The sequence below is a fragment of the Micropterus dolomieu genome, linkage group LG13 (genome assembly GCF_021292245.1).
Source record: "Micropterus dolomieu isolate WLL.071019.BEF.003 ecotype Adirondacks linkage group LG13, ASM2129224v1, whole genome shotgun sequence".
Classification (NCBI taxonomy): domain Eukaryota; kingdom Metazoa; phylum Chordata; class Actinopteri; order Centrarchiformes; family Centrarchidae; genus Micropterus; species Micropterus dolomieu.
In genome coordinates this window covers 28,475,638-28,500,453 of record NC_060162.1, presented here as the reverse complement: position 1 = coordinate 28,500,453, position 24,816 = coordinate 28,475,638, and the positions used below count along the sequence as shown (strand labels likewise).

The following is a 24,816-nucleotide window of genomic DNA, read 5'->3' as shown; positions in this document are numbered from 1 at the left end:
TGGAACGAGCTACACATGAAAACATGCTTCACAAGAAATATGATCGAAATCGACCTGCTATTAAAAGTCCGGTGTAATGCGGGGGACCGATCAGGTTAATAGCGACCGCTGGTCCAACAGCAGACTGTTAGCAAGACCATGGACTGAGACCGCCATGCAGCTGTCTGTTGGGACAGTCTGCTTTAACGTTTAACGTCTGAGGGGGAAAAAGGGACCTCTAAATGAACCTGTCTGTTTTATCATTTATTTAGAAATCCATTCACCGTTGCTAGACATAGTTCATATGAAAGTGTCATTATCTAACTTCTGGACTGGCCTAAGGGCAGCAAGAACGTGAAAAACAAAGCATTTTGCGGATTTTGTCGAGCCGCAGCTGAAATGCCCAAATGTGATCACACTACTCCAGAAAGCATGTATACATTTATTTATTGTAACAAAGCAACAGGTACACTTAATTTAATGTGAACAGGTTCCCAGTGGAAAAGGAGAAACGCTGCAGACTCCACAGAGGACTCTACAGAAACCTAAGGTTAAGCCAAGCTCAAAATTTGATTTTTAGGTTTTTATAAAAAAATGTACATTTCAAACTTTGTTGAGTGCCTGAAAAACAAGAGAATGAAAATGTCTTCAACAGACGTCCAGAGTTGTTGTCAAAGCCCTGCCACACCTCCCCATTAAACTGTGTACAATTAACAACGGTCTTACCAAGATACATGAATATTCCAAAACATTTACAATGGTTGAAAGGAACGAGCTGGTGCGTTTAATCAGTTCCATTAGTACAATAAGTCACAAAAGGAAAATGCAACTTCTAATAAGCCTTAGTACCCCCACCACTGGATATATTATAATATACATTTATATATAAAAGTGGCTAAGGATGCTATGATTAAATCATCACTGCACCATGGCTTATTTTTATTGAACTCACGACTCCAACAGAAACTGTCATTTCATATTTTACATAGAAATTGCTATTGTACGTATTTTAAATCTACGTAGGATGACGTGCAGAATGCTACAAATTTTTTTTTTTTATTCTTTTGCATGTCTTTGGGAAATGTAGAGAAACAATACAGGTGAGATTCCAGGAGCCACCGACACCCCCACCCCAACCCACTGCACCCCATGTAGACCTGCTGTGTATGGAGCTGGCCTTTAGACATGGCACTATGGACAGGCCGTGGCTGCAGAGGAAGAGGACGGACACGCTGACGACACACAGGATTTTTTTTTCCTTTTCTTTTTTTAAACAAACACCCTCACCCCCCCACCCCTCCCCAAAAAACAAAAAAATATTTTGCTCCCGTAGGTTGCAGGATGATCGCAGAGGGAGGCCTGGGATGTGGTGTTGGTTGAAATGTTTAATCATCCTCACCATCATCCTGAAAGAAAAAACAAAAAAAAAAAAGGATCACATCAACTGTTCCAAGAAGAACGTGCTAGAAGTCATTTATGTTGCTATTAAAAACATGTTCAGGGACTTCTTCAGGCCAGAAAGTCTTCATCCTACTTATCATGGATTACAATTACTGGTTCAAGTACAGTATCCTTACCTCTCCATCTTCTCCATCGCCATCCTCATCTTCATCTTCCTCTTCCTCCCCCTCATCAATGTCTTCCAGACCCTCCTCTTCATCATCATCATCGCCGTCACCTTCCTCATCTTCCATGTCAGGGACCTTGGGAACATTCAGACATTAGCCACCTGACCCTGGCTTTAAATGCCTAAATACCTGTGTGTTAGTAACAGTATGAGATCTCCTCTCCAGTGCGGTGAACCCTGCTGTTTGGAAGCATGACCCTCACATTACCTCTAGACTAGTATAACACTACACCTAACAGATTTTGGAGGGTGATACAGATATCAATGAGTTGTTTTTTTTATGTGAGAGCAAATAGGCTGAATACATACATTTTTCTGACATACACACTGAACTTTACCAAACATTTTCTATCTTCTCACCATGACCTGTAGCGGGAAGGACATTTAACAGTTGGAAAATAAACTTTTCAGTGCTGGACCAACTATAAAAATGGAGACACTGTTTTTATACTACCTCAAACATACTCATCAGCCACATACATTGCTACAAAATATCTGTTATAAGTCAATCTATAAGCACAGCTGCCGAAACAGCGGGGGTGCCAACAGAGTGCTGTGCCAAAAAAAAAAAAAAAAACGAACAAGATTTAAAACTAGGGCCTTCCGGTTTTGTGCTGCATCGGCCAATCAGACACATGTAAGCACACATTCATAGTGGATTAATTTATAACAAACAGTATTTCTGTTGTTTCTAAATTAGCTGTTACAGTGGCAACTTTGTGTTGAGTTGTAAAATCCTGTCTCAGATTAGAAACCACTGTGCAGTGTTTTCCCTGCGATGGACTGGCGACCTGTCCAGGGTGTACCCCGCCTTTCGCCCAATGCCAGCTGGGATTGGCTCCAGCCCCCTGCGACCCTGTACGCAGGATAAGCGGTTGACGATGGATGGATGGATGGATGTACAGTGTTTTGTCCGATAACCCTTCAAACTCGTGGATCTGGACTTCATATTCACGCCCCCCACCAACAAAGAGCCTTGCAACGATTTAACACAGGGCTGTTTTCTATCTGAACGTTCTGAGACTGGAAGAAACAAAGGCAAAAAGCAATCAGCCTACCAAGTAGTACTGCAGCGGGTTAGGCCAGATGTCATCCTTGATCACTTCCCCCAGCTCGTCAGCTCCTGCATCCGAGTGGTCGGTAAACCAGGTAAAGAAGCTCTCTGGCTCCTCGTGCTGCCTTTTCTTCCCAGCTTTGTTCGGCGTCTGGCCTGTACGCTTCGTCAGGTCCTGGGGAGGGAAATGTGTTTGGCCAAGATTTAAGTTTATAAAGTGTTTATTGAAGAGACAATACCATTGTTACACATGCAAAAACTTGAAAATCCTCAAGAAAGCCCCACACTGGGAGGACTTTAGAAGGACTCAAGTCACATTACATTTTGTTGACTAAGTGTTTTCCTACTCCAAGGTTAATGAGATTGTGTAGGACTGCGGGTAATATTAAAAAAAGATAAGAATTATTTTTCATATAAATCACATACAAGCCAAATAAAGATGAAAACTCACCTTTCCAGCTTTCCATTTGATTTCAGTTGATTTGGAAACAGGATCTCCGCTCTCATTTACATTAAACTCTTTGGAGAGGGCTTTGTTCTCAAAGTACGGATTCTCGTCAAAATACTACAGAAAAGAAAAACACTTCTCTATCAGCATATGGCATGACATTTAAAACAGACAAATACAAAGTTAAGCCAACAACTCACAAAATCTATTCTATATCCAGACTTGATATCCTCGAACTCTGTGACCTCCACCCTTGACAAGTAATGAAGAGCTTCCTCGTCCTCCTCCCCAAGAAGAGCTGAAACTACAGGTCAGACACAGAAGCCAAGCAGATCAGACCATTGTGTGCGTATGAGAAACACATAAACATAACTTTTAAAAGCATAAAGCAGTTGTAAATACATTGAGACAAGGGCTGTTTACTCCTCTGTTACAAGCAAAGTTAGCTCTTAAGGTTAAATTCACCATTCACACATAATGACTGATAAAAGAATAACAAAATACAGCAGTTTACCTTGTGGATGGTTGACAAATGTTGTGACCCAGAAGTTGGGGATTTTGGCTATGAGTTCTGATCTCTTCTGGAAGAATGGCTGGCGTAATTTGTTGTACTTCTGCTCTACTTTTAAGATTTCTTCACTTGCCTGTTCGTTAAGTCTGGGTAGAAAGAAGACAAAAACATGCCAATAAGAACATTTTCTCCATACACCCATCTACCACTGCTTACAAACAAAACTAACTCACCTGTCAATTTCATTCTGTACTTCGTCAATGTGTTCAATTGCTTCCTGTTGCTCTTTTTCTGAAAGGAAAGTAAACTTTCTTTAATCCACATGCACAAAAATAGTGTGTGTCAAAGTCAGACTCTCCCCTCCAATAGGAGGCTGCAGTCCGTTAGGACTAAACCCTCGCGCCATAAGAATAGTTTCTTCCCACCTGCAGCTGGCATCATCAACAAGTCCCAGGACCCCACTGATATTGACCCCTCTACCTCCCCACTACACATTACATTAACGTAAAAAAACCCCAACATTTTCAGGACGACCATCTTGCACATTGCAAATATTCTTCAAACGTCACAATATTTACTTTTGCACATTCCATGCTGTAAATGTAAAAACTGTACAGCACTTTTATTTAAATAAACCATACTGTACATACACACACACACATATATACACACACACAATTTATAACGCTGCAATATACCAAAGCAGTCTAAGTAGTTTATACTCTCTTTATAACGTATATATTTAACAACAGTTGTTCTGTTTGTATGCTTTTTATTTCACACTTGCCAAGGCAATGTAAACGTCTGCTCCCCATGCCAATAAAGCCCTACTTAAATTTGATAATATTCAACTATACACTTCCATGACATGATGTATTGTGTAAGATCGAAATCAGAGTAGTAGGTGAATCAGTCATCAGTGGTTTGTAGTTTGAAAGTAGACCAAGATTCTTAAACTGACAACTATTAAAATCAGATCTGCTACAAAAAGCCAGTATGGGTTGGGCCATGCAGGTGAGCTCCAATAATAAGTGATGCTTCCTAGCATGTACCTAACACTTTCTTTATCCGCAGCACTTTATTTGTTTAAACTAGCCGGCCACGACGAGTACTAATCGTGAGATTTCACCCAAAGACAAAAAAACTGTTCTGCTGGATATTTAACCAGATGGCTACAGGCGCTGCGCTATGCATTTCACTGGTCTCATGCGCAGAACATATTTCATCGTGATTATGGTGTAGCAAATACCCGATACTCCAGCAACACGAAGTCGATTCTCAGTGAGTTCTCCATTGAGAGCATGGTGTTAAATAAAGCGGGACGCCAGGAGGTAGGGGTGAGTGTGTGTGTGTGTGTGTGTGTGTTGGATCCACGGCTAACAGCCCCTGCCTCATCTAGTCTGGAGCTTCCTGTTGCTGCTAAAGGCGGCCTGGTTTGAATGAACGGCTTAACGGCGTGTCGCTACGAAACGCTTCGTGCTTCACACTGACAACAACATACTGCGAGGTCTACCAGAGCATTTTAAGCATGATAAACACATTCGCTTTCATAACGCCACCCCGCAGCGACATTATAGCCATCTAACCTAATGAGAAGCGCTTGTTTACATTTTGCTCAACTACTACCTCGCACACAAAGCCAAGCCCGGTTGTTGTGAACAGCTAACATTATCGGTGCTCGGCCTTTCTTGTCTGATGGGACACGGGATACAGTGAATGTTGCACTTGTGGTCAAACAATCGTTTATGAAGCTCCAGCCATAAACGTATATGAAGAACTCATGCATGCGATTTCTTTAATAACTTATCTCCTTGCAAAAAAACTCCCAAAAATGTCTACAATAACTGCACATCACGATAAATGCAACCTTTGCATTGCAAATACCGGCCTCCTTCATGTGAACTAGAAGCTAATGTAAGCTAATAGCTAGCTAACCTCTCACGCTGGCTAAACAGTTAGCCCATGCTAGCATGCTACATTGCTGAACAGTCCTGATCAACAACATTTTACCCCATTGTCTATATACAAGAAAGGATAAATTAAGCTGTTTATCCATAAACATATAGCATTTCAACTCGATACAACACAACAAACTACAATGAAAATAACAAAATGACGAAAAACAAATGAAAATGGCGTTGTAACGTTATAGGATAACCGCCATTCCTTAACGTTACCAGAGGTCTCGTCAGCTCCGTCGTGATTTGAATTGTCCTTCCTACTGACTTTCGCCGATGAGGCCGACATGATTATCGTTTGCCGTTACACGTTTTACCAGATGAATATTCCGGGTGGTTTATAACTCTTCTCTGGAGGATAAAAGTTAGTTCCACCTTACATAAAGTGCGTGTCTCCAAGCCCACGATAAGGAAGAATGAGCGCAGCTTCACACGCTTGTTTCTCTCCGTCGCGCTCGGTCGGTGAACATATTTATGGTGCTCTGCTGCCCCCAGCTGGCTGGAGTGCGACTTAATGCAACAGGCCGAACATTCAACAGGCCGAACATTCAACTCAAAACTGTAGTTGTAGGTTTCCAAGTGCTTGTTCACTGTGGCTGTCCATCCAAGTCCACAGTGTGTTCACAGTATGTTCAGAAAATTGAATGCAAAATCTAACTTTGAAGCTCCATTATTGCAAAGTATAACCACTGGTCAAACAATATTAGATTAAATACACAGTGTACAGTAAACCACTGTTGGTTCAAGAGCTTGTAACATTTTATCTTATCAATATGGTTCTATATTACTGGTGGTTAGTGTTCTCTCTGACAAGCCTAAAAGTTCCCATTCCTTTGTACTCCATCCAGCTGCTTTTCTATATTGGGTTCATAACCTGTGGGAGACCTGGGTTCAATCCCCCACTGTGACCCATCCACCATTGTGTCCCTGAGCAAGACACTTAACCCCTAGTTGCTCCAGAGGCGTGCGACCTCTGACATGTATAGCAATTGTAAGTTGCTTTGGATAAAAGCGTCAGCTAAATGAATTAATGTAATGTAAATAACCTTTGAGCAAAATATATTACTCCAAAAATGCCATACCTTTCCTTTTAATGCCTTTCATTTTAAGAGAGACTGGTGTTTGAAAAGTGGAGGCAAACAAACTTAGTATAACTAATTTATATCATACAGCCTATGATAGAAGAAGATAGAAGAAGCATTCAGATTTCTTATTTAAAAAATGGCACTACCACAGTGTAGAAACACTCTGCTACAAATAAACAACCCGCATTCTAGAAGTAAAACTACAAAAGTATTAAAAAGTATCAAAATATACTTAAAGTAGTCATTATGCAGAATGGCCCACTTCAGAATGAGGTATTTATGATATAATTTTATTATAATTATTTATGCATTAAGTTCTTTTTAATGTTGCAGCTTGCAAAGGTGGATCGGATTGTTATTACTTTATAGGCTATAATGCTAGCTTATGGAGTACCCCCTTCTCTTAACATGTTTATTTATTTATTAGTTTATTTGATAGGGACAGTGTACATTAATTAACATTGCTGCAAATGCACCAGAATTAGCCAAAAGGCTATTTTTCATCCGTTGTCCCTGGACAGATCTTAAAATTGTCTACCCAAAAAAAACAACAATAAGAAGATTACAGTGAACAATACAAATATAAAAGAGCAGTAAAACAGATGTAACTATTCAAATTCTGTTGATAAATACAGTGTACAAGTTTGCTATAATACAGACATTAGGTTAAAAAATAATAAAAATTATACTACACATTGACACAGCAGAGACACAAGTGGCAGCACGGTTGGGTTGAGGAAAAATACATATTCTTATTAATGCTGACATGTCTGATGTGTTATGAACCAGTTTTTTTTAGATGTTTATGTTAGTGTATGTGGTGAGTTATCTGATCTTCTGAGGGACAGAGTTCCACTCCTGTACTGCTGTGACTGAAAAGGCACTCTGTAAGTGCACTTTTCCGCAGAGGAACAACACATGATGTAACATTAACATCATAGTTTATTTGTTGTTAATCTTGTGTATTATTAATCTGAACCTGTATGAATAAGTATGTCGTCATTTCAGGTATCAAGTCATTTAAGTTATCAAATAAATGTAGTGGAGTAAAAATGTTTTCCCTCTGAACTGTAGTATGAAGAAGTATCCTCAACCTCAAAAGTACTGATGTACAATACTTGAGCAACTGTACCTAATTATTTTCCACCACTGCGTATTACAAGGAAAAAAGTAGAGGCTTTGCCGCGATATTTAAAAAGTGTTGTTGTGTAGTTTACCTTTATCCCTGCTTTATTTAACCAATATTTGTCACAAATGTAGGGGTATGGTTAGCATTTTATTAATTGTGAAGGTATCAATCAGGTATGGGAGAAGGCCATAGGCCACGTGAATGCACCATGACGACCTCGGCAGGTGCATTGAATAATCGAACGTGACTGGTTCCTGCAACGTGTCTGTCATTACCGACTGCCAACCAATCCAGCCACCGTCCGCTGACGTCAGTTTGCGTCTATCTGTAGTTTAACTCAATTCAAACTTTTACTCCGATTTGTTTCCATGATGAACACAATTGCGCCACTATGGAGCGCATCTGAACAGCTTTAGCAGACGTTGAATTTCCCATGCCGCCGTCAGTGTAACTTACCTTCGCTAGCCGTGCTGTTCCTCCTGGAGCTGTTTCACCTACTTTCTGACCCGAAGAAGACCGTTGGGAGCTGGAGCGGACGTTGACGCTGTGTGAATGTCCAGCACACAAAACTGACAGCCACCATGTCAGGTTTAACACTACAGGTACATTTATTGCCACTTGTTGTCTGAGTTAATTCGTCAAATGAAGTTCAACTATTATGGAGACATTTAGGTGCCAACGTCACGCCAATTAATATTAGCCTACCCGACGTTTAGTTTAGTTAAATAACGCCAGTTGCTACTTTGCCAGACAGGCGCACAGGATTTTCCTGTTTATCTCGTTTGCTCCCGCATTGTTCCTCTGGTTGTCAAATACCTTTAATGTTCAACTGCAACTCACTAAGTAACTTAAACGACTCTGTTCCAATAATAAATGATGGTAAGCAGCACTACCTCCTCGACATTGTTGTAACCTTCTTCCAGAGTCAACGTAACTTAGTGAGTTTCTTATATGAGCAGACAGCCAGTGTCCAGCGCTGCCTGGAAGGGTTTATTCCAGTAAAGGTTAGCTCAACGTTACACTTACAACAATCTGTTTTGTTTAGGCAACCGTCCTAATCCCTCTGTCTTGGTGAACTGAGGTGAATTGCTGAAGAGAGAGTATTAGCCTGTAATTTGACATCTTATTAAAAGCATCCATCAAAAGTCATTTGGTAATTTTGTATTATTACAAAAATACAAGTATTATTTCCCACAGGGCTAGCCCCAAAATTAATGATTTTAGAGCTAGTTGCCAGCAATTGATCACTATGATGTTAAAGTACTAGGTTCATTTTCTTGTAATAGGATCCAGACTTGAAACCACTTCCTAGGAAAAGGGTGCACTTGTTTTGATTGGCCGTAGGTGTGCCCTTTGGGGAATACAGTATTATAATAGCCATAGAAATGAATAGATACTGGTGATACACAACACAAAGGGCAGCCTTCCTCGACAGTTGTCTTTGGGCCCAGAGCAAAACCACTTGCTGTTTGTGTATGTATTTCAGACATATGTGTATAATTATTTATATACAAAAGTGTGAACAAATTGAAATTGACTTTCCCCTAGAGGAATTAATAAAGAGCCTTCTTCTTCTTACTAGTAGCAAAGGAGTAATGATCTAGTATTTAATGTAGGTTAATAGTTTGTTTAGGTATCTTTGCTTTGTATCCAGTGTTGGGGAAAGAGTGATACAAGTGTGGTTAATGCCTTCAGGCTAAATCATGGTCTTGCCTTTCATTTGGTTATTGTTCCTATAGAGCATCTTTTCATGTAACTTGCTGAGTTTTCAGTCTGCAATGGGAGGTGTAGAGTTTCTGCTGTCCTGATGTCGATGGGGAGCTCGTTCCACTATTGTGGAGCCAGGAAACACTTGTGATGTTGTTGAGTGGTAGTTAAGCCCCACTCGTAGAGAGGGAGGAGCAAGCTGATTGGCAGTAGCAGAGCATAGTGGACGGGCTGGGTGTTTGGTTTGACCATGTCCTGGATGTAGGATGGGCCTGAGTCATTTGCGGCACAGCAGGCAAGTACCACCGGTAGCCGAAGGCTAGTGGAGCTTTTGCATTCTGGGTGAGCTTCAGAGGTCGGATGGCACATGCAGGTACACTACCAGGAGGTATGAGTGAGATGATAAGGGCCTGGACCAGAACCTGCTCCGCCTCCTGGGTGAGGAACGGACATATCATCTTGATGCATTTGAGTTAATATCAGAGCCAAGTGATTGGTCTAAATAGAAATGAGCAGGGGACCCAGAACAGAACCCTGATGGACCCCAGTAGCGAGGCTGCAAGTTCAAACACAGGTTCCCTCCAGGTTATCCTGTAACCCTGTGACTTCCAGTTCTTGGAGGGTGGAGGATCTGGTGGTTCACGGTGTTGAACGCTGCTGAAAGGTCCAGCAGGGTGACAGCAGAGCAGAGGAGAGGGAGGCTGCTCTAGCAGTGTGGAGATCCTCTGTGACCGTGAGAGGGGATCAGGTGAAGAGGGCAGTTGTTTGGTGGTGGGAGGTGACCAAGGTTAGTACCTCACTGGGAGAGACGGGTGAAAAGGCAGCTAGAATAGGAGATGAAGAGGTGGTAGAACAGGTGGAGTGAACGTCAACTCCAGTGAACATGGTGTGAATGTCATCTATCAAGTAGAGAGGAGAGGCCCACAGGCCCCCTGTGACAAGATGCTGTGTGGAGTGGGAGGGGTAGATAAGATTAGAGAGGTTACAGTGATGTTGTGTTCAGGTGCATGTAGTACTATCTACATATCATATAAGGAAAAGGCATAATTATAGAGCAAAAATATGCTTAGCCCTGACGATGTTAATCTTCCTCCCACTTAAGACTCCTTTGTCCTAAATTGTTTTAAGAAAAAGGTCTCTTAACCCTGCGCTCTTTTCAGATTAGTTCACCACAACCCTGGCTGCAGTTAATCTTATGATGCACAAACCCTAGACCAAGACAGAATATACAGTTTACATATACCAAGAATATACCAAAATTCAGTAAAACCGATCAGTGATTTAGATGGAAAGTCACCATTGGCCAGAGGTGTGACTTTATTGCAAAGTAGTTTAGCACATACAAGGATTTTGCCTTGGTACATTGGTGCATAACAATAAATATTGTAAGTCACCCATATTTAATTTCTTCTACATCATCTTTCATTTATTAATTAAACAGATCAATTGACAGGTTTATTGATAATGAAAATAATAATTAGTTTCAGCCCCACTCTTGACACAGCGGCTGCTTTCCTGGCACTGAGAGAAGGCTGATACTGTTGCTGCTGTGGCAGAAAGCTAAACAGATCTTTATCCACAAGGAGGAGGCATTGTGCCATTTATTGTTGATCAGTTGGCGTTTCCATTTATTCAATTATTTCTTCTCCTTTCTTTTTCAGTTGCATCATCAGTGGTCACAACCTGTGCTTCTTTTCTATTTAACATTTAAAATCGCAGTCTTTTGTCTTAGATATAATTGTTCTCTTCACATGGGTGGAAATATGAATGATGGCGGTCCTTTCTAGTGTAGGTGGTGGTTTCAGTTCAGTGATATTAGCATGTTTTTGTATAAACAGCTGGGCAATTATATTATGTTGATATAATATGTGTATATAACATGATGCATAAAGAGAAAAAAATAACAACCACAATGATCAGAGACTGAAGCAGGCATGGTGTGTCCCTCAGAGCGGTAACCTGCAGGGTCTGGATGAGGGGGATATTCTCGACCCAGTGTTTCAGCAGCGTTTGGAGGATGCTCGTACTCTGCTCAGGCAGGAGATCCAGCGGGAGTTGAAGATCAAGGAGGCCGCTGAGAGAATGCGGCGGGCTGTCACCAATCGCAAGAGTGCAGCCGATGTGGAGGGCCAACTCAAGGCCTCTAGCCGCAAGCTGGAGAGGTTGCACTGGGAACTGCAGGAGCTCAATGCCAGGTCTATGGCCACAGAGAAGGACAGCTCCGCAGGTAACTAAAACTGATAATTTGCTAAAATGGCAATTTATAATCCACTACTTTGACAGATCATAAAAATAAGTCATAAGTCTGTCCTTTTGTCCAACACTTTTTGTCCAATTCAGAGCTGGTCATCGTGACAGTGATTGTAAAACAGACTGGGATTCAAATTTGGTATATACTGTATATTCATTGTCTCCAGAGGATTAATGGTTTGGTGACTTTCAGACCCGAGTGCAGCAGGAATTGGTATTTGCTAAACAAATGGGTGTGAGTAATGACAAAAGCAGGTGTATAGTCTTCAGAACTGTTTACTGGACACAGAAACACCTCAGTGTCCAGTAAACAGTGAACTGAAGGGTCACTAAAAAGAGATTCCAGCAAATTAAAAGAAGCATTGTGAAGTCAATTTACAGCAGTGCTTTACCGTTCTATTTCCCCTCAGTTGCCTCCTGCTGGAAAATGGATTGATCATTGATTTGTTAATGTCCCAATCATCAGTTTACAGAAATAATCTAGGCCAATGAGTTTAAAGTTTTACAAATATCTCCCACGTTGATTTTTCATAGCTCATTCAGTCACTAATCTTTTTGTCGAGCTGATGACATCAGGCTGTTATATTAATATTTCCTCACATCCAGCCTTCCTCTTGCAGGATGAATAGTTCCAGACTGTCTGCTTTTAAACCATTATTTAAAATTCACATGCAGAAAACACTTTCTCTTGCTCTGCATTGCTTCTCAGACATGTGGAACTTGATAGAACAGTCCAGCAACAGGTCTTATTTAGCTGCACTTCACTTAAAATTAGATGATGTACAGCTGGGCTCATTTACATTCATATCTCACAATGTTAGAGAAAGTGAAGTTAATTTGTGTCTCTGTTGACAGACAGACAAACAGAACAGACACATAACCTCCTTGGCAGAGGTAAAAACTACATTATTTATATATATATATATATATATATATATATATATATAGTGCTACAGGCTGATCGCCTCCATGCCACACCGCAGTGATGCAGTAATGTGTGTAAAAGGAGCCTGACCAAGTTTTATGTGCATAAATTAACCTTGGTCAGAACTTTTTAGAAGGTTGACATTTCTGTATTTTACATTCTTTATTCTAATAAGAGAGGACTTTTGATTTCCATGAGCTGTAAGCTGTAATTATTAAGATTTATACAAAAAAGTCCTGAAATATTTTACTTTATATGTAATGAATCTAGTTATTTAAGAGTTTCACTTTAAAATAAAATTATGGAAATAAATGAACTTTTCCACTTATGAGATGCACATGTACGTGTGTGATGGAATCCTTTAGGTACAATAACTGAAAGATGGTGCAACCACAAAATATCCCACCATGTAATTATTTTGTATGCAGGTTGCTTGGAGGAAGTAGACAACCAGTCAGCAGAGTCGTGTCAGTGGGAAGAGGTCACATCACCACTAGCCAGTCGAATCAGGACCCTGAAGAAACAGCTTACCATGGAGACCAAAGTCAAACAGGGTGCTGAGAACATGATCCAGACTTACACCAACAGCTCAGTCAAGGTACAGTACAATGTGACACATCACAGCACGCACACGGACTTAAGCTGAAACTTCCAACTGGGAACTCTGAAATTCCAACTTCCCAGTACAACTGGAACTCACCATAAAAAGGCCAGAGGGGGGTGGGGGCAAGGAAATGCCACTGCAGAGAGAATACTAATAATAATAATAATAGTATGTGTATGGTATGTGTGTAGAGCATGGTACTATGAACTACCTTTTGACTGTTTTAATTACATCCTGATCTGCTTGCTATTTCTTATCATATATCTTTTCATCCTCTTAGTTTGTTTATAATGTTGTTTCAATTCTTTAAAGGTCATAAAGTAATCTATAGAAATCACAAAAGAGGCAACATCGTTCACAGGACGTAACGCCAACAATGACATGAATGATATGCACAGTCCTGCACATCCTGTTCTGTTGCTGTTAAATATTACCTCATGCAAAGGCAGCACATTTTAACAGCATCTCTCTTTGGGCTTATCTGCCCTGTATACTGTAAGATACTGTAAATTCACTTCATCATTGTTTACCTTACCTTTGGCAGGATCATGTGGTTGTATTTGTATATTTTGTACCAGTTTTGGCAGTTTTCCTACATATGCCTTTCTTACTTTTCTTGAACTCTTTCTAGTATTAGAACAAAAGCAGTAGCATAAACAGCACACACAAGTTTACATTCTCTTCTCTTTTAATATTTTATATTACAAGTCGTAATATTTAGACTTATTAATCATTTTCATTATCAATTCAGCAATGTGGTGGTCTTTAGTTGTCTATTTTATTTTCCAGGACAGGAAGATGCTGTCTACAGCCCAGCAAATGTTACAGGACAGCCGCACTAAGATTGAGCTGCTGCGCATGCAGATTATCAAAGTCAATCAAGTCAGAGACGAGGAGCGAGATGGCTCGCATGGTAAATCCTACTGCACAACCATGCACAGCTCTTGTCTTGGCCACAGTATAAAATATATAACTGGCTCATTAGTTTTACATTGAAGGCAAACTTACAGCAAGCAAGAGAAGTGGGTCAGTGTCATACTGATAGAGTTACCATCAATATGTGTTAACCTTTGTAACAAGATAAACGCTGAAACTATGGAAAATGTTTCTAAAGTGCACCAAATAATCTAATTGATAATCAGTGCAATCATTTTTACATTACATCAAACAAACCTCCTAACACACATTTTCACACATTTTCAACAAAAACTGCAAATTGACCAAAAAAATAATAAACTCAAGGTCTGTTCACTAGCCTTTTCCACACCTTTCAAATGCATTACATGGTATTTATCAGTGGATGGTGTTTGCTCAGATTCCATGAAAGTGGAAACGTATCATTTGTGATAAAAACAGAACTCTCTTAATGTCACTGAGCAAACGTCATCCGCTTGATGAAGACCGTCAGATGCGATTGAAAGACCTGGAAAAGCCAATGGGGGATTAAAGGTAAGATTGTTTTAGTTTTTTAATCAAACAACTCGTTTCAAGGTTACGAATGAATTCTTACAACCTCAAAAGCTACAATAATTCATTTTGTCGGTTTTCAGCTACAATTTGTTTGGATTCCATCATTTGGACAACAGAGCTGTGTAAAACCGATGACTGAATCATTGGCCAGCTCTGGTATGAACAGGGTTTTGAATAAATTAACCATTGCATTTGACACAATGGATTCTTGCGTTGTTGTGGTCCTCACCTACAGCGTGAAATAGACAAAACTAATTACACCTCACAATGGGACATTAGACATGACGATCATGAAGTCCATGTGCAACGGTCTTAAAAGGTTGGTGCTGCTCACTGTATGATGTTGCCTAAGTCTGACATGCTCTAACTCCCATCAGGTCACCCTGTGGAGATGATTAGTCCTCTGGAGCTACGGGTGGCTGAACTCATGCACCACATGAATATTGAATCGGCCGTAGCGGAAGGCGCCAAAAATGTGGTGAGGCAGCTGAGTGGGCGTAAGTTCCAGGACCGCCGCACACTTGCAGAGGTGGGTACCAGCTAGGTAGTCCCCACTCATACTAAAATTAGTCATAAAAACTATAGACCAGTCTCTTGAGCTGTAGCCCTGGCCAGTTTGTTTTTGCTGACAATAAATGACCATGCTCCATGTCCACCTGTGACAAAAACAGGTTATTTTCCTCTTGTTTAGTTGGTGTTTTTAACTGTTTAAAACACCAAAGAAAGCAATATAGTGACTGTTTCTGGTTAAACAAAAGGTTGAAAGATTGAAAATTACTGAAGGTCCCCTCTAATAATCTGTATCTAATCTGTATCATGGGGTCTACCTGACCTGTGAGAGACAGATAGTGGGACGAGGGTGCCACTGTGGTGGTCTACAGTATGTAATTGAATTGCAAATATGACTTGATCCCAAAACACTCCAGAATTGTGTTATCACTGATCATGCGGTTGATGATGAGCGAGTTGAGTGTTACAAGATTTTCAAGTAACCAGTTATCAACTGAAAAACAACTTAAAAATCTTGCTATTCAACAAAATCACTTTTCTAGCAGCCAAAAGGCCAGAATTTATTTTTATTTGTTTTTGCATTTTAGCATTTCAACATTTCAGCTACTGGAAATGATGAGAGGATTATATTCATAATTAATGATATTGAATAAAAAACTTGACTTGACCGCAGGGCAGTCTACAGCATGAATCAACGTTCCCACTTCAGATCAGAAGAGCTTAAGTCCACGACTTGAGGGAGTGGGGATTAAGCTCTGTGCTTTGAATTGTATAAATTTGAATCTTACTGACTTGGATATAACTGAGGAGTCCCTCTATGAAGTTAGAGGGGAGTGAATCAACAACACACTTGTCTGTGTCTGTGTGTGTGGGGGGGGACGTGTATTAATTGAGCATACTCATACACTTCACACAGTGAGGATGAAGATATCCATTTGTTACTGTAAAAGTAGTCCTCCATCTAATCCCAACTAGCTTTACTTCTGTCCTTATAACCCCAGACCAGAGGATATGAGCCATTAAATGCAAGACGAAACAAATAAATATTAAATCAGTTTAGCTCTTTGTTTGTTGCTTGATGAAACACCCCTCAGGTTGTCGATTGGTCTAGGGGTCTCTCTCTCTCTCTCTCTCCCCCCACTCCATGTTTCCTTTCTGTATCACTGTCTAATCCCAAAATGAAATCTTAATAAAAAGAAGAAAGAAGCCAGGCTGTACACTTCAGGAGTGTTGTGTGTTTCTTAGGCCCAAGCACGAATGCAAGAGTCATCTCAGAAGGTGGACTTGTTACGTCTCTCCCTGGAGAGACGCTTGAATGAGCTGCCTGAGGACCATCCCCAACATGCTGCCATTAAGGAGAAACTAGTGTTGGGAACCTCACCTTCCTACGGCACACCAAAGAAGCAGTCCGACACTCCATCCTCTTCCTCTTCTTCCTCCTTCTTCAAACCAGCCAGTCTAACAGGTTGCTATTAACATATTCCAAAGTAGATTCATTTAGTTTCTTTGTTAAATATTTCATCTGACCTTATCATTTTGTTATTTCTAGATTAGCATTTTCTTCCTTAAGGAAATTGTTTTCCATTAAACTTCAGATAGTGTTTTCTAAAGACTGAATTGATAACTGAAATGCTTTTCTTCAGGTCGGTTGGAGGTATGTTTGATGGGCTGCCAAGACCTGTTGGAGTCTGTTCCGGGCCGTGTGACCAGTTTCTTGGCCCCCCATGTGACCCTATCAGAAGCAAAGTCTCTGAAGGTTAGAGCTGGCTTACCGGGACGCAGTGCCAATGGCAAAACAACCAAGGCTGATGAGCTGTCCTGTAAGTCAACACTCCAACTAACACTTTTTTGGTTTGTTTTTACTTCCCTTTGTGTAGCTTGTGCAGCAGCTATGTATACACTGTTATTTAGATTTGTATGAGTTCCTGTAGATGGAATCTTCTGTCTAGGTAGGAACAAATGTCAAATCCCTAAATGGAGATGTACAAGGGTGTAGGTTTTCAAACAAAGAATATAACATATATATAATATATATAATATTAAATTGACAAATACATTATAATGAAATCACAACATCACGTCATGTCTTCCACAAGTCTAACAAACAAAAACAGAAATGTGGCCCAAACGTATGTGTTAACGTGCTAACACTGAAATCTACATTTATTTAGATTGATGGAGAACTGAGATTGCTCTTCATTTGTCATTAGTCTGCCCACTTTCTTGTTACAACAAGAAACTTTTTTTGTTTTTACAAGATCCGTTGCATTGTTATAACAATACATTTCTTATGTTATTATGACATATTTTGTCTGTCTTATTAGATACCAAATTATTCAGTTTTTGTCCCACTTTATCATGCTGTATCACCAAACTTTATTATTATTACACAACAGCAGCGTATCTCGTTAGAACAACGTTGTAACATCGTGAATGTTGTATGTTTATAATAAGTCAATTTATTCATTATTTATACATACATTGAAACATAGGCATATAGCCTCAATTCAATTTTATAACAGTTATCTCACAGTGCTTTTCATAAAAGAGCAGGTCTAGACCGTACTCTATGATGTTAATCATAAAGTAATCGCCTCATGGTCAGGAAGGCTAGGCAGGTTTTTCTTTTAAGCGCATCATGACCTCTACTGTCAGTAACTGAATGTGGCCTTACGCGTGTTGCTGATACTGACAGGTGGTAGGGTAGGAAATGTCCTTTCTTGTAACATCTGCGATCCAGTAAGCCAACACAGCACTGAACAATGCCAAGTTTCAGCCCAGTCATTGATAATTCCAGATACCAAAAACACATCAAGTAATTACGCATAGGTGCACAAACACAACAAAAGCAACCCACAGTCATAATACACAAAAACACAATGTGATTTTGTGAAATAATGAGAAAAGACAAATTGAAATGATCTTATTACAAGAAAAGTTTCTTTTAAAATATCTTTTTTTTTTGTCACGGTGACAACAATACATTGCTGTACTTCATATTGTTATGAGCTCACAGTAATCATTTAAGTTATCTGCTGAAGTTAGTATGCTAACAAGCTAGACCCAGCCTGTCCTGTGTTCTTATACCACTTTGTACCTCAAGAGGTGATAGTCCAATAGCATATTTCAGGCCTGCCCCATAGTTTCAGCTGGGAGATGTGTGTGAGCAGCAAGTTCACTAAATTACACAACCTATCTTTGCTTTTTTAGTCTAATAAATAAACAAAATAAACTCTGTTTTCCTTATAAAACAGAAAAAAAAACAACCGTACGCTTTCTGAATTCAAGTTTCTCTCTTTCACTGGATGAACTCCCTTGTTAACTCATCAACTCATCAACATGCTCCCAGTTTGGGCAGAGTCAGCTAATAAGCCCACTAGCTGCACGGCTAACTGAGCTAACTAGCTAACGGCAGCTACAGTTAGCAATCACTTTGGTGATATGCTGTCGCTTATTTGTTTGAGTATGAATTGGTGTCCAAAAGCGTGCAGCCTTACACATTGTACCTTTTTATGAGGAAATAAATTGAAACAATAAAAATGTGGGGATCAAACAGGATTTTGAAAAGTGAGGGTGTATGTCCCCCTGACCCATCGCCAGTGAAAATTGCAACCTTAAACATTTAAGACATTTGACAGCCTGAAAAGAATGATATTTCTTGCTTGTGGTGTCTGTGTTCGTACTTCTCCGCTCTGTTTATGGCATCTAACAATGCATTTACTCTGTGTGAAATATCAACACGGCCTGTTCCAACCTTTATGGGTCTTTATTAGTTAGTGCCTGTATCAGTTTGTATCTTTGTGTTTGTGACTCAGCGGAGGTAGGCGTTACGCTGAAGGTGGACAACAGGATAGTGGGGCGCACAAACTGGAGACAGCAGGGCAAAGAGGCCTGGGGCCAGAGCTTCAGCATCGAACTGGAACGGGTCAGTGGCTTTAACTTCAACAAGCAACTCAAATTACAGCTCAGCCAGAACTGCATTTTTCAAACTGTTACTCCACTAACCTCGTTTTAGGATGCCATTGTCCATTGACTGTGATTTGTGATTTGAGTAAACAAAAGTTTGGCCTTTTTATCATCATCCCTCTCTGTTGCTTTCAGATTTACTACTCATTAAACTCATCTGTGACAGTTCTTTAAACTGCCAGCCACCCCGTCAGTTTATATTGTAAAGCTGAAACTTCATTTCACCAGCCTGTTCAATGCTGACTTTAAACTGTTTGAAGAAATATTATGATTATTATGTTTGCAACAAAAAAGTAGTTTAGTTCATCTAGATCAACGGGTTTTATTCCCGAATGGCTTTTACCAGAATAGACTGGCTCTATATGTTCACACCTTCTCTACATTTGATTTGAACTCCTTACAGCAGAGCACAGTATGATGGAGCTTTTCAACAGTTTGGCTTACTCTCAGCTCCCTTTCAATTTAACTGCTACTAGGTGGTCCCTTGTCTCCATTGCTGTTCATATAAGCCTTAGAGCTGTAGCTAGTTATAAAAAATTTTAAAATTTGTCTCAAGCTATTGGTCAATATACTGTTATCTGATTTTTTTTAAAATGATTTTTTTTAACTCCTAAATATCAATATTAGCGTCAGCCTCAGAAATCCAGTATTGGTCAGGCTATAGTTTGTATCATGCATGTGTCATGTTTTCAATAAGATAGAATCACATGTTTGCTCTGGGATCACCACTTCTGGACCCATATCAAAAAATAGGCAGGTATTTCTGTGTCACTGATCGAAGCTGACTAGCATGTTGTAATGACGTGATCATAAACAGTGCAGCTCCTTTCAGGGGATTGGGATGTTATTCCTAAACCTTATTGAACTACAGTAAAATGAACTGCATTATAACCAGGCTCAGTCTGGAAGGAAATAGTCAGTCACTCAAAATTTTAATTACTGATTGAAATTGCTTATCCTGCATTATAGCCTACTCACTGATGTGTTTTGAAAGATGAACCATGAAACAGCCCGTTGACTTTCAATATTTTAATACGCTGATGTGGGAAACTAAACACGAATTTGACAGTATAATAGTTACAGTGACCTTCATGATAGCAGTTACCACTATACCAGTGTAGTTTGGTGTTAAACTAACCAGTGATGCTAACCCTCTAGCAAAGCTTATTGCAAAATGTCAACTCATCTGCACCGAATGGTGATCTGTTAACAGTCCAAGAAAAATACCACAGAGCCCTGACACAGAGTCAGAATGGCCATGTACTGTGTCAACCTCCTGCTCTACTCATGCAGTCCCACTGCTAATCCTCTGACATTTGCCCTAATCTGCTTTTACCCACATGCCCAACATCACTTCTTAAGACTTGGGTTGTGATATTGCACTGAACATCCCAGCTGTCATTCTCTCTAACAGTGAGCCTTGAAATGTTAGAGCAGATGTCACTGATTTTATACATACAGGTCAGTTTACTGGTCATGAGGAGTGTTACACAGCCCTTTAAACATTTGTATATGTGTGTGTCTTCTGTGGCTCTGGAGGAGCTTTATCAAGTCTGAGAAAATAATGATGTCAGTGATATTAGGGTTATGTAAACTCAAATTTGGAGATTACAGACTTTTAACAAACTAACTTTTAACTAACAAACCCAGTCATTTTAAATAAGATTATACATTGAATACATACATATGAACATTTATAATGTGTGTGTTGATCTAGTCCAGGGAGCTGGAAATAGCTGTGTCCTGGAGAGACTGGCGAGAGTTATGTGGGGTGAAGTTCCTGCGACTGGAGGACTTCCTGGATAACCGCCGGCGTGGCATGTGTCTCCAGCTGGAGCCCCAGGGCATCCTCTTCTTGGAGGTTCACACTGTCATATCTACCCTGTAGACAGTTTATTTACTCCTGTGGCGACTGTGTGTCTTTTATAATCAAGCTACACACAAATGACCACTGAGCAAACAAGCTTAGCATAGATTGCTATTGACATATTGTACCTGCATATGTCATTCCAGAGGTGATTTAATCATCTGATATTATTGTCACACCATAATAAAGTTCTGATAAGTGTCCTTTATAATGTTCTTAACATTTGTTTTCTATTTTCGGGGGAAGCAGCCTTTGAATGAAAGTCTAAATAGTCTAATAAAAAATTGTGATATGACAATAATCCCAAGCAGTAAATATTTCTTGACCCAGCATTACAGTGCTGAATCAGCCCTATACAGAAATCATAATCAGCTCCTCTGTTCATTTCCAGGTGACATTTATAAATCCTGTCATTGAACGGCGCGCCAAGCTCCAGCGGCAGAGGAGGATTTTCCCTAAAGAAAAAGGTAGCAACATTTATTCAGATTGCATTGCATCAGTATTTTCTTAAATGTTATTTATTTGTTTTTAAGGTTACAGTATTGATTTAGATGAAGTTTTTGGACCTACATTTTACTGATTGTTTACTCTTTAGTAGTTTTTCTTTCCTCACTATTTGCATGTTAAAGGCTCTCATTATATAGTTTGTCCCCATTTCTCTTGGGGCTGTGGCTCTGGAGGTAGAGCGGGTTGGCCGTTAATCGGAAGGTCGGCGGTTCAATCCCTGGTTGCGTGTCGAAGTGTCCTTGGGCAAGATACTGAACCCTGAATTGCCCCTGGCGGCTATTCTGCCAGTGTATGAGTGAGTGTGAATGTTAGTTTCCGTTTGAGCACTTAGGCTCAGTGTATGAATGTGTGTGACTGGTGAATGCAGATGTAGTGTAAAAGCGCTTTGAGTGGTCAAAAAGACTAGAAAAGTGCTATACAAGTACGGAGCATTTACATTTACATTTACAGGGAAGGACTTCCTGCGTGCTGCCCAGATGAACATGAACTTTGCCACTTGGGGCCGTTTGATGATGAGCATCCTACCTCCTCCCTGCAGCTCCTTAGAACCCATGAGCCCCCCCTTAGCAGGCACCAACACTGGCCCCACATCATCCAGCCCCTCTCCGGCACGGTAAGGCTCTGTGGTGTCTGTAGACACTGACCCAGAAACATCTCGTCAAATCTATGAAAGAGCTGTTACAAAAGTGAGCTATTAACTTCTCTGCTTAGCTTTCCACAGTGACTTGAGGCTATTTTTCTACCCACTTATGATATCTGAGACTAGAGAGAATGTGACTTCAGTGGAGGTTACATTATCACTGACCTGCATTCACAGTTAGAAATAAGACTTAGTGGTTGTATAATGATAGCATATGAGGTTATAAAATGAGCATTATTAAACTATTAAAACATCAGGGAGCCTCACTGCTGCACCGGGTCAAATGTTCCTTCATCTACATGAACACACACTGTAGTTTATTCTGACTCAGTCCCACATACACCGTCCTGCTGCCCCAAATACTCACTAGAGCACCACATGTGGATTCATCCGCCACTGAAAATAGTCCCCAATAAGCAAATATTACTGTACATCTTAAATATTTCTAAAGGAAAGAGCAGAAGGATTTTCAAGAATTGATCAATGCAGAAATCATTAAGAAAACAAATATCACTGTATCTCTAAAAGAAAATATAAATGATAAATAAGTTACAAAGAAAGAACATGAAATACTTTTTAGACTGTAATGTGAAAACAGTAAAACAAAAAAATCAAAGTGGAAATAATCTTTTCAGTGTAAGAGCACACAGAGGAGAATTCACAGCATGGTTTAGGAGGTACCAGCTGCAGAAAGAACACCTAAAAATAGAAACATCTAAAAGGGCTTTTAGTGTTTATTTATTTTTTCCCCAAAACTACTTCCTCTTGATTTTTCAGAGAACCTGCTGTGGTAAGTCCAAACTTTACCGAAGATCAACCCGGCTGGTCTCCTCACCGCTCAAGAAAGAACGCGAAAGACTCCCCACTGGTAAGCAAGTGATGTGGTCATTTCAGTGACACATGCTTTGACAGTGATGATAGCTACACAAAGATTAATACCAGTAACACAAATTTTAAAACCTAGGTCATAATCTAGAGCACTGCTTTATGTTGCTCAAATAAGGTTGATTTTTTGTTGTTGTTGTTTGTTTTTAATCTTCCTTTGTGTTTGAGTGATTCAGTTGATGTGTCAGTTTATTTCCATTGTCTGTTTACCGTGCTGAAAAACCAGTCCCCTGGTGAGAACACGAGCCCAAAGCCCAAGCGACAACCCTCAGTTCATCCACCCCCAAAGTAAGTCATACAGAGTGGAAATGTTGGAATTTTATGTTTTAGTTTGGAAGTATTGTTTTGTTCAGAGTGGGCGACTCATGCTATCAATTTGAAATACTTGAATATATTTTCTGTATAATAACCTAAAGCTGCATTAAAATATACATTTAACCCCTAACTTTGGTAAAGTTTCAATCAAAGTACAGCACGTGACACTGGAAACCTTGCACATACTGTAGATCGTGTTCTGCCACTGTGTAATGTCTCCACTGTGCAGGTTTTCAATTCAATTCAATTCAATTTTATTTATATAGCGCCAAATCACAACAACAGTTATCTCACAGCGCTTTTCATAAAAGAGCAGGTCTAGACCGTACTCTGTGATGATATTTACAGAAGCCCAACAGTTCCCACCAAGAGCAAGCACTAGGCGACAGAGGCAAGGAAAAACTTCCTTTTAAGAGGCAGAAACCTCGAGCAGAACCATGGCTCAGGGTGGGCGGCCATCTGCCTCGACCGGTTGGGGGTGAAGGAGAGAGAGGGAGAGAGAGAGAGAGAGAGAGAGAGAGCCTACACAATATACACACAGAGGTACAGACAGTGAAGGTGATGTTGCTATAGACTAAATGAAAAATAGTACAGATATTTATAATAGTGTTAATGGTAACAATCGTAATGTTAATGATTATAATAACAATAATAACAATAAGACTAGCAACAATAGTCGTTGCAGGAACACGGGGGCAGCAGGAGACCCGCAACCACAGATCCAGACTCCACAGCTCCAGAGCCAGAAAACCTGCAGGAAGTGAGAGGAGAGAGGAGAGAGACGAGAAAGCACAAGACTACCAGAAAGGGGAGAAGTTGTGTTAGTAACATGCAATAATGGGATGAGGTTGCATGCAGAGGGAGAGAAAGTAGAGGAGAGAGGAGCTCAGTGCATCATGGGAAATCCCCCGGCAGTCTAGGCCTATAGCAGCATAACTAAGGGATGGTTCAGGACTCACCTGAGCCTGCCCTAACTATAAGCTTTATCAAAGAGGAAAGTCTTAAGCCTACTCTTAAATGTGGAGATGGTGTCTGCCTCCTGAACCCAAACTGGAACCTGGTTCCACAGGAGAGGAGCTTGATAGCTGAACGCTCTGGCTTTCTATTCTACTTTTGGAGACTCTAGGAACCACAAGTAACCCTGCATTCTGGGAGCGCAGTGCTCTGGTGGGGTAGTAAGGTACTATGAGCTCTTTAAGATAAGATGGTGCCTGACCATTAAGAGCTTTGTAGGTAAGAAGAATGATTTTAAATTCTATTCTGGATTTTACTGGAAGCCAATGCAAAGAAGCTAAAACAGGAGAAATGTGATCTCTTTTCCTGGTTCCTGTCAGAACACGTGCTGCAGCATTCTGGATCAGCTGAAGAGTCTTAATGGA

General features: G+C 40.2%; 2 protein-coding genes across 4 annotated transcripts in view; one reads left to right on the top strand and one right to left on the bottom strand.

The window, feature by feature from the left end:
• Nucleotides 1–409: 409 nt before the first annotated feature.
• Nucleotides 410–6,019, bottom strand: LOC123982068 (protein SET-like). The gene is made up of 8 exons (XM_046067422.1): nucleotides 5,797–6,019; nucleotides 3,853–3,910; nucleotides 3,623–3,765; nucleotides 3,309–3,412; nucleotides 3,112–3,225; nucleotides 2,665–2,835; nucleotides 1,557–1,682; nucleotides 410–1,385 (listed from the first exon to the last, which is right to left on the bottom strand). Exons 1-8 carry the CDS (start codon nucleotides 5,864–5,866, stop codon nucleotides 1,365–1,367), a joined length of 807 nt encoding a protein of 268 aa, XP_045923378.1. The 5' UTR covers nucleotides 5,867–6,019; the 3' UTR covers nucleotides 410–1,364.
• Nucleotides 6,020–8,086: 2,067 nt separating this feature from the next.
• Nucleotides 8,087–24,816, top strand: part of pkn3 (protein kinase N3) — a 27,363-nt gene continuing 10,633 nt past the window's right edge. For 2 of the 3 annotated variants that reach the window (XM_046067577.1, XM_046067575.1), the window contains exons 1-13: nucleotides 8,087–8,393; nucleotides 11,449–11,725; nucleotides 13,099–13,271; nucleotides 14,067–14,190; nucleotides 15,125–15,276; nucleotides 16,503–16,722; nucleotides 16,901–17,077; nucleotides 19,073–19,182; nucleotides 20,941–21,084; nucleotides 21,482–21,557; nucleotides 22,048–22,210; nucleotides 23,015–23,105; nucleotides 23,349–23,410. In XM_046067577.1, coding sequence (XP_045923533.1) covers nucleotides 8,373–8,393; nucleotides 11,449–11,725; nucleotides 13,099–13,271; nucleotides 14,067–14,190; nucleotides 15,125–15,276; nucleotides 16,503–16,722; nucleotides 16,901–17,077; nucleotides 19,073–19,182; nucleotides 20,941–21,084; nucleotides 21,482–21,557; nucleotides 22,048–22,210; nucleotides 23,015–23,105; nucleotides 23,349–23,410 — 1,790 coding nt within the window. In that variant the 5' untranslated portion in view covers nucleotides 8,087–8,372. The remainder of the gene's footprint in view (nucleotides 8,394–11,448; nucleotides 11,726–13,098; nucleotides 13,272–14,066; nucleotides 14,191–15,124; nucleotides 15,277–16,502; nucleotides 16,723–16,900; nucleotides 17,078–19,072; nucleotides 19,183–20,940; nucleotides 21,085–21,481; nucleotides 21,558–22,047; nucleotides 22,211–23,014; nucleotides 23,106–23,348; nucleotides 23,411–24,816) is intronic. The other variant, XM_046067576.1, reaches the window with a different exon arrangement.

What these genes read in the sequence shown, in the direction of transcription:
- LOC123982068 (XM_046067422.1), bottom strand. Translation starts at nt 5,866, where the DNA reads ATGTCGGCCTCATCGGCGAAAGTCAGTAGGAAGGACAATTCAAATCAC. An exon ending in CGGAGCTGACGAGACCTCTG is followed by an intron (nt 3,911 to 5,796) that starts GTAACGTTAAGG and finishes CTTTCCTTTCAG; the next exon opens with AAAAAGAGCAACAGGAAGCA. An exon ending in ACCCGCTGCAGTACTACTTG is followed by an intron (nt 1,683 to 2,664) that starts GTAGGCTGATTG and finishes AATGTTCCCAAG; the next exon opens with GTCCCTGACATGGAAGATGA.